The sequence below is a fragment of the Raphanus sativus genome, chromosome 3, assembly GCF_000801105.2.
Source record: "Raphanus sativus cultivar WK10039 chromosome 3, ASM80110v3, whole genome shotgun sequence".
Classification (NCBI taxonomy): domain Eukaryota; kingdom Viridiplantae; phylum Streptophyta; class Magnoliopsida; order Brassicales; family Brassicaceae; genus Raphanus; species Raphanus sativus.
In genome coordinates, this window is record NC_079513.1 from 5,016,054 (window position 1) to 5,025,966 (window position 9,913).

Here is a 9,913-nt window from a genome sequence, read left to right on the forward strand (position 1 = left end):
AATTATTACACAATCACATAAGTTTATGTGATCTATCTTATACTTTAAAGGTTAGTTTACTAGTTTGTTCACTATATTTCTGAAACACATACACCAAATAGGTAGGTTTACAAAATTAATGATTCCATTGTTTATGCGCATAGGTATCTAAATAAATGAGAGCTGTACAACTGAAATGTATATATTTAGTATATGGTACAACTAAAATTTCAAATCATTTTCAACCAAAATACAACTATGTACAAACTTGTACAACTAAAAACCGGGTATAACAATGTACAAACCTGTACAACTCAAAATCTGGTACAACTACGTATACAATTGTACAACTAGAAAACTCGTACAACTTATTTTTAAATTTCAAAATTTCAAAATTTATATATACTTAAATTTCCTAAATCTAAAAATAAAAATAATATCACATATAAATTTGAGTAGTGTAAGCCAAAGTACCTAGATTAAAAATTAAGAATAGGTTTAACTTGAATATTAGATGGAAAATAAATATATATTAAGTATTTTTGATGTTTTCATTATTTTTTATCTACTTTAGAAGTTTACTTCTGATTACTTTTTATATTTCAAATATTTTAGACAACTTTAAAATAGCTTATATCTTGAATATTAAGTCTAAAATAGTTAACATATTCAAGTATATAAATATGATTCAAATACATTCGAATATCCGAAATATTTTGTTTAGATCATGTTTGGTTATGGTTCTTTAGATACCAAAATGGTAAATTCGTTTAAAAAAAATCTAACATTTATATAATAAGATCCATGTCTAAGATATATATCGAACAACTTTTTAAATGAAAAGTATAAAAAAAGAAAACTATGAATTAGCATGTTATTTATAAATATACATTAGCTATAACATTTGTAAGAAAATAAAATTGTTGTTAAACTTCTTTCAAATCTGGAACATATAAAATTAGAATTAAATTTGTAAGAAAATAACATGAAAATATAAATTTGATGCAACTGACAAGATGTTATAAATGGACTTAAGTTTTTGTACATTTAAACCACGCTCTTGCCGATATTTGTTATCATTTTTGTAAATATGGAAAGCATATATTTAAGAGTTATTATTTCATTAATTTTGGAAAAGACAAAGATTACTTGAAATTAGGCTCATTTAATTACTTCAGTGGCATTAGGTTGTAAATATTTTGTAAGTCTAAGGATTAATTCTAAAGTGTACTTCTATTTTAATAAGATCGACTTAATTATTATGGATTTTTGATCTAAAATTTAAACCAAACCAATTTATATGTTAAGTTTAGGTATTTAGTCATATGTTATTCAGATTTATATACAATATATTATTTTATTTATAAATTATAAGAAATTCAAAATATATAATGAAGTTTAAAAATAATTTAAATGGGTTATATGAACCCGAACTGAATCGCAAAGATCCGAATATAATTCGAAGTAAAATTTAGAAATATCTAAATGTGGCTGAAATCATTGACCAGAAACCCAAAAGCCAAACAGATCCGAAATGAACTCGAATGGATACCTGAACGCCTAGCCCTAGTCATAATTCAAACTGAAATTTAGAAATATATGATGGGCTGAAATCTTTGATCCCGAAAATCCGAAACCCAAACAGATTCGAAACAAACCGAAATGAATACCTGAACGCCGAGTCCTAGTCACTATTATGTATATATATGTTATCATATAATTAATTGTATTGGTCCATCATATAAATAATCATATAATTAATAGTATTTTATATGTATCATCTTATAAATAATCATATATATTATATTCTTAAAGTTTAATGTGAAATATAAAAACCATAATTTAAGTTGGTATATGAAATTAATCGTTTTGTTGTATTTTCTTATATATATTGAAAACATTTTTTAATAATGGTTATTGGAAAATATTTTAGTAAAAATAAATTTTTTGAATATATGCATATTTTAAGTTAATTTTTGATATAAATCAATTTTAAATTATTATTTTGATTTGAAATATTTTTATAAAATTTAAATTTTATTTTATGATGTTTTTAGACTAAAAAATGTTTTTAGGTAATTAGATTAGTTCATTTTGTATATTTTAAAACAGATATAATGGATTTCCAATTTTTATTAATAACATAAGTTATTTCTTTTATCTTCTTGACATACTTTTATCCATGTTTCAAAATTTTAATTTTTTGCATTAGTTTTCTATAAATTAATATTAATTTATGTTTTTTTTTTGAAATTGAAACTCTTGAAATTTTTATATTTGACTAAACTAAATAAGGTAATAATACTGTTTTTAAAAAATTGTTTTATATAATATACTATTTATATTTTAGTTTGTATAACCAAATATCAGTATATTAATCACAAGTTTGTATTAGTTATACGCATTGTAGTTGTACTAGTTATACTGGTTATAATCAATCTAGTTGTACTAGTTATATTAGTTGTACTAGTTATAGTTGTACAAGTTGTAATAGTTTTAGTTGTACCAGTCGTACTACTAATACACTATGTTCTTCTTTGTCGAAATTTTTTCACAGTAAAGATGAAACTCGATTTCAGAAAAGAGGAAATTGACTAAGGATGATTTTGGACTAATAGATTTGGGATTAGAACAAGAAAACAAAAATAAAAATCTGGGATAAAAAGAAAAACAGGAACAACAAAATAGGATTGTAAGAGGTGGAGAATAGTTGTGTTTGATTTGGGGATTTAGGGTATTAATGGGTCGGATTTCGAGTCAGAATATGGGTCAGGTTTTGGGTAAGATAATAGTGGCATAGGTTAGTAAATAAGTTTAAGTTCTGAGGGGTTTTTGGTTATTTTAACTTACTTTCCTATCTAAATTTAAATCAAAAAGAAAAAGAAAAAGACATGGGTCATTTTAGAATTTTTGAAACCAATGTGTGTCACCACAGAATTTGATATGAATGCTCTTAAGTCTGTAACGTGAGTATGCATTGTTTTGTTGGGCCCATACCTAAATATTTGGAAGAAAATTGAACGATATTTGCTTTCACTTTTCACCTTTCACCTTCATCCATCCCCCATCTCATCCAAATCTCTATACCGTTTCACATAACAAAAATATTCAATCCACACATCAGCTTCAACGTATACTCAAGTTGTTTCAGGAACTGCTATATATATATATATAATACCAGCATATCTCAAGTTGTTTCAGGAACTGCTATATATATATATATATATATAAATACCAGCATATCTCAGATTGTGTAGGAAGAAGAAGTTGATCGAGTATCTCCCATGCAAAAGAGTGTCGACAAGTGATGGATGAGCAAGGTTCTTCAGGAGGTAATCATGAGATATGTAATCATGAGATATGTTTCCTCTTCGTCAAATTAATCAGTATGTGCTTCTGTTACCTGAAATCTTCACTCTGGTATACGTATGAGTGCTTGAATTTAGTTACATGATCTCTGGATTGCGACAGATTAACTCTAGATCTGTCAATTTGGGGTTTATATTTCTGAATGATGTTTGAAAGTCAATTGATTTTCGTTGTTGATTGATTTTTTGGGTGATTTCGATGTTGACAAGTTTGGTAATTCTTCATCTATTTTTTGCAGATGAAGTATTACGACAAGCATCTTATTTTCGATCTCAGTATGTTCTCGAAGTGTCCAATGATTTTTGGTCTCTAGCAATGTTCTTTCGCAGCCGTGGCTGTCTCCTTCACTCACACCGGTACACACTCTCTCTTTCGGAACCCTTTGATACTAACCAATACATATAACAAAACCTAACATCTATCATGTCTGAAACATAGCGCTGGAGCCATTCTTCAATGCATCTGCTTCTCAGTTCCTTCTTGGACAATCAATCCCCATACCACTATGGTTGTATTTAGCTCATGTTGTACTTTGTAACCACTCTGGCTAAACTCATTTTCTTATGTCCAAAGTTTGTTGGATTAAACCTAAAAGAAAATCGCAGGAGTTTCAATGGCTTCGCTAACTGAGTTATGATTAAACTGGCTTGGATTCATCAGTGTGATGATGATATCAAACATCTCTTTCACTTACCGTAGCATCTTATCTAAGAAAGCCATGGTTCTTGTATTATAAGTGTATAATTTTAATAAAATAGAGAATATATGAGGTTAACTAAAAGTATATTTAATTTTTTTTTTCCATTTTTTTAAAAAAGAAAAGTAAAATATACAGAAAACCAAAAAGTAAAAAGTAAAATCCATAAATCAAAAACTAAAAACTAGAAACAATGTAAAAGCTAGAAATATATGTGAAGGCCCTGCTCGGCAACTCCTAGGAGCTGGTGTCAATCCTGACTGGCAGTAGACAGTTCAGCAGCTGCAATGTATGGGCACAAAAGGAAATGATTCATGTATACCTCGCCTCTTTTTTCAGACGTGCATCTACCTCATTTGGCGGGAGAGAAACTCTAGATGCCATCATCAACTTCACAGCTCTGTTGCCCAGCTTCGAAGACTCACTGAGAAGGCTATGAGAAACATGATCTATTCACTCAAATACCCATCAGATCATAAGCTTGGAGAAATACTTAGAAAATGGTTTGAAGTAACACTATGATTTTAGCTCCTATCCTTAGATACATCTTATAGCTTATAGATTTACTTCAAGTTAGATTACTCTTTTGTAAATAACATTCTTTGGTTTGATCAATAAATTTCATCAAAAAAAAAAAACAATCAGCATCTAAAAAGGTTAAGTCAAAAATAGATTTTCAGTTAAAATCCTTTGGTTCATCAGACGCAAAATAGTTTTATGATGTAAATATGTTTTTTTTTTAATTATACATGGATATTTTGGTCCCACAAAAATTATCCAGACTAGTCACGTGTTGCCACATGTCGGTCTCATGTTCCTGCCGATGTTGAAATGTTAATTCTCCATTGGTCGGGATTCGAATGCTGGTTTCACTTTATTGGGTTTTTCCTTCAAATTAATCACCACCAATGAGTCCCTGTCTATGATGTAAATATGTCTTTATGAAATACAAGATTACTTTAATTTTCCCAAACATAATGAGAAAATGCATTTCGCTCCAATAATACTCCACTAATGAGCAGCATTATCGCTGACTTTTAACAAACCTCTTAGAATAAATATAATAAAAAAATTATTAAAAAAAGAAGAAAGCTCAAGACTCGCCTCTTGCGTAAGGCTTGGAAGGGGCAACTCTTATGGCCACGTGTCGCATGGAAAAAGATCTGAAGTCTTTTGTCTCTTCTCTTCCTCTCTTTCTCTCTTCTCTTCCTCTCTCGTCGACGTTAACAATGGAGACTGTCTCGTCCTCCTCGCTCGTTGGCGGGTGAGTCTTCTTCTTCTTCTTTTTCCAGATTGATTCTCAATCACTCAATTATATTTGATTGATTGAATTTAATTTTTGATTGATTTAAAAGCATAAACCTCACCGCATCCTTGCGCCGTCTTTCTCTCTGTTTAATTTGTGATGAAGAAACCCTGATTCTCGTTGTTTTGCATTACCTTGAGAAGGTTCAGTGATGAGGAAGCATCGAATGGGTATGTTAAAAGTTCAACCTTTTTCTTGAATCTCTAGTTAGATATACTCTCCTGCCTCAGTCTCTTGTTGTTGTTGTGTTATATGTCAGCTTCAAGCTTATTTTCTTGTTGTTGTTGGGAGTTCACTTTCTCTATATTGTTGGGTTTATTTGTAGCTTTTGTTATTTATAGTGTGTGTGTTTAGTGTCATGTATCCAGAGGATGAGCAAGCACAAGCTTGTTTCTCTCCTCCATGACTCTGTCTTTAGTTGTTTGTCCAGCAGCTAAATTTTTGATTTTTTTTTATGCTTAATGAGGAATCAAAATCATGTGCAATATTTCTTTAAGTTTGATCAGGAAACGCTTGCTCTTCTTATTGTTGATGAATTTGAAAGCTTAAAGCTTGGCTCTTGCACATGTGTTTTTACAGGCTGAAGATGGTATTGGTCTACCTGAGCAAATACTTGATCTCTGCCGCATGTGTGAGAACATCCCCATCATTCTGTGCGGGAACAAGGTCGACGTGAAGAACAGGCAGGTGAAGGCGAAGCAGGTGACATTTCACAGGAAGAAGAATCTTCAGCTTCTGAACAGTGTAGTAGGACATCTTCTTCATCCCGTAAGTTGCTTTCCCGTTGTCTTGTTTCAGTGGTGTGGTGTTTCTTTGATGAAGTTTTTATTTATATAATGTTTCAGTTAAGTCAGGTGATATTATCAGAAACTTGTATAAATGATATGGATAATGAAAGTGTATTCACAAGATCAAATGTTCCTTCTCAAGTTCTTTCTTTCTTCTCATGTTCTTTCAATTTTTGTAAGAACCTTTACTTAACAAACTTGCAATGGAGGACACACATTTAGGTGTCTCTTAACTACAAGCTCTTAACCATCATTAATTACTAAAAAAATATTAAGAGACACATTTTAGCTCTTAGGGTTAATCATGCTCTAAACACAGTAAACAGTTAAATACAAATTGTGGTTTGCGCCCGGAGCCTTCGGGACCTGAAGAGCCGTGAGAACGTGCTGGATACACGTGACCAGCAGGGTTAGACTTTCAAAGCTTTAAAAACTTTGAAATGAAAAGTGCTTTTTTTACCGATCACAGTTTTGTTTTCCGAAAATGTTTCAAAGTACATTTAGACCAAAAAGAAAAAAATATCTAAGTCCCTAAAATTTTTCAAAGACTGACTTTTATTCTTTTGTTCAAGTTTGCCTAGTTTTTTGAAAAGCAAGAATTTGAAACTCTAGAACATATTTTTCATTTTAAAATATCAGCCATATTTTTTTTTTTTGAAAAGGAAATATCAGCCATATTGATCAAAAAAGAAATATCAGCCATATATTTTAAAAGTCTTAACACTTAAAGTCCTATACAATCTTACAGCCTTAGTCTTACTTTAATCAATATATCTGTACTGTAAGTAAGGATATTTAATTTTCATTGACTCGATGATCTTAACAAAAGAGACAATACATAACCTTAACTAGTTGCCCAAAAAAAACCTTTAGCTAGTTAGTTATGCTAAATAAAGTTGGTTATCATTTAACTAATGAAACTAATATTTGAATACACATAGAAACGTGTATATTAAAATAAACAAGCATCATCGCAGTATCACATACTAAAGGTGGTCAGCTTAAGGAAAAAATAAATAAATATAAATATCTTTTTTTGACATCGTAAAGAAAAGAAAAGATATATATATACTTTTTACCAAAAAATAAAAATTAAAAATAAAAGAAAATAATTTAGCAATCCATGTGGCGGCATCTATTATAGTTAGTTTGAAGTGACTTAAACATGACTGGGTAAAAAATAGTAAGGAATCCAGAGAAAAATTGATTATTAGATATCCGAAAGGATTTAAATTTTAGTATTTAGAAAATCGAAATTAAATCTGATATAAACTAAAATATTTCAGGCATTCGAATATATCTGAAATAGATTTTTATATATAAAGATATATATTAATTATTTTTAGATTTAATGTATATTAAAAACATTCAAAATATATATGATATTTTTAAATTATCTAAAATACTTGAAAATATATACATATAGTCAAAACTAAATATCTAAAATAGTTAAAATATATTCAAAACACCAAATGTACTTAAAATATTTATTGATTCTCTATTCAAATAGAGAGATCAAACCAATTTATATGTTAAGTTTAGGTTTGATATTTGTTATGAAAATTTATATGTAATATATTTTATAGATTTTGAGAAACTTAAAGTATATAAGAGATTTTAATATTTTAAAAATAATTTAAATGGGTTATCTGAATCCGAATCAAGTCGTAAAGATCTGAACAGAACCCAAACTAAAAATACCTAAGTAAAATTGAAATCTTTAACTCTGAAAACCTGAAATTCGAAATAGACCCGGACTAAGTCCGAATAGATATCCAAACAGCCGTTAAGTAACTGAGGTTAATTTTAATGTTATGTATTCTTTAAAAAAAAGACGAGCACCTGCTAAGCAACTCAGGTATTCTTTAAAAAAAGACTAACCAACTTGATTCATATATATCTTAAAAAGAAGACTAACAAACTTGATTGATTTTACTTGGCTATATAATCATATATATATGCGACTGAGTATTAGGCATTTTCATACCTTTCCTCCTTACCCACGATAAGAATGGATACACACTTCTGGTCCCCCGGCCATAGTGATGATGTTCCTCAAGATGATGAGAAGTGGTTTCTAACTCTTTTGGTAGAGGACACTAGCAATTTTTCTTCTCCTTATCATTGTGGCGACTGTCTGGAGAATATTGATCCTTTTGATGTCGATGAATGTTCCCGGGATTGCGATTCATGCAGCAAGATGTGGCATCTTGATTGCATCCCAGACTCACCGGACGATATAAACCATCCGTTCCACTCATACCATCCGCTGGAGCTTCTCATCGATGTCCCACAACCACCTGATCAACCCAAGGGGAGATGCGATGCATGCCAGCAAGAGCTCAATAGCTACTTCTACCATTGTTCCCTATGCGATTTCAGCATGCACGTGAGGTGTTCCAAGAACCCACCACCACCGATTGTGGAAACTCCGAAGTGCCACGAGCATACACTGACATGTATGGTTAGAAATGACACCTTCACATGCAACGCTTGTGGTACCCATGGTGAACTATGCCCTTATGTATGCGCTCCCTGCGGTGTCATGTTCCACCAGGAATGTATCGACCTACCACATGTCATAAATATCAATCGCCACGACCACCGGGTCTCTCACGCCTATTCTCTTGGTTTCGGGAATAGGAAATGTATGATTTGTCTCAAGGTGGTGGATTGGAGGTACGGAGCTTATTCATGTTCGACATGTCCTGATTATGTCGTTCACTCCAAATGTGCAACTAGACTTGATGTGTGGGACGGGGAAGAGCTCGAAGGGGTGCCTGAGGAATATTTTGATGTATCTCCATTCGAAGTGATCGAAGAGGGAGTTTCAATTAAACATTTCTCCCATGAAGAACATATATTATACAGGATTGAAGATGATGAAGATGATATACTTGATGGAAGCATGCGTTGTGAAGCTTGCGTCCATCCTATATTTTCTGAGACGCACTACAAGTGTATGGATGGATGCGAGTTTATCCTCCACGAAGCATGTGCTAATCTTCCTCTTCGAAAACGACACTGGCTTTCCACGACACCGTTTTATCTAAACGCCAATAACGATGAAACAAACGAATCTATGTTTCGATGTGGTGCATGTCAGACAATATCCAATGGTTTCAGGTCAGTAGCGAATCCAAACTGATTTTTTACTGGGTGCACATAGTGTAAATTTACCAATGTCAATATGTGTATATGAAATTAGGCTGAAAACACACTATGTTTTGAAAATATTATGGGTGCATGTGCACCCCCTCTCTTCTTACTAGCTTCACCTCTTTTTCAGGTACGAGAGTGATGAAGGAGTAACGCTAGATATGCGATGTGCGTTCGTGATCTCAGCGTATTGTGATTATGAATGTCACCCACATACCCTCTTTCTCACTATAATGGACAAGGGCTTTTGTGGGGGCTGTAAGCTCACCAAAAAGCATGTGCTGCGTTGTACTGAATCTGAATGTGATTTCTCCTTGTGCTTGGTCTGTGCTACTCTACCGAAAAAGATCGAACGCAAGGCTTACGAGCATTTTCTATTCTTGTGCCATGGTGAGAAAGCCAGCGGTAAGTATTGGTGTGAAGTTTGTGAAACCGTTTTAGATCCACATGAGGAATGGTTTTACACTTGTCATGTTTCCGGAGTCACTTTTCATATTAAGTGTGTGGTTGGGGAGTTTCCAAATGCTAAACCAGGAGTTACTTATTACTTTGAACGTGTTCTAGGGGAGGCTCCATCACTCGTCCTCGCAAGAACCTACTTTTCCACGGGAAATG

General features: G+C 32.0%; 1 protein-coding gene and 1 long non-coding RNA gene across 2 annotated transcripts in view; both read left to right on the plus strand.

Moving 5' to 3' along the window:
* The first annotated feature begins 2,975 nt into the window (after positions 1-2,975).
* On the plus strand, positions 2,976-4,117 carry LOC108838661 (uncharacterized). Its single transcript, XR_001947555.2, has 3 exons — positions 2,976-3,311; positions 3,587-3,704; positions 3,787-4,117. It is a non-coding gene; the product is annotated as an uncharacterized LOC108838661 (long non-coding RNA).
* A 4,033-nt stretch (positions 4,118-8,150) lies between these two features.
* Positions 8,151-9,913, plus strand: part of LOC108851078 (uncharacterized) — a 3,276-nt gene continuing 1,513 nt past the window's right edge. Inside the window, exons 1-2 of the mRNA XM_057006216.1 lie at positions 8,151-9,265; positions 9,429-9,703. Of these exons, the coding sequence (XP_056862196.1) occupies positions 8,151-9,265; positions 9,429-9,703 (1,390 nt within the window). The remainder of the gene's footprint in view (positions 9,266-9,428; positions 9,704-9,913) is intronic.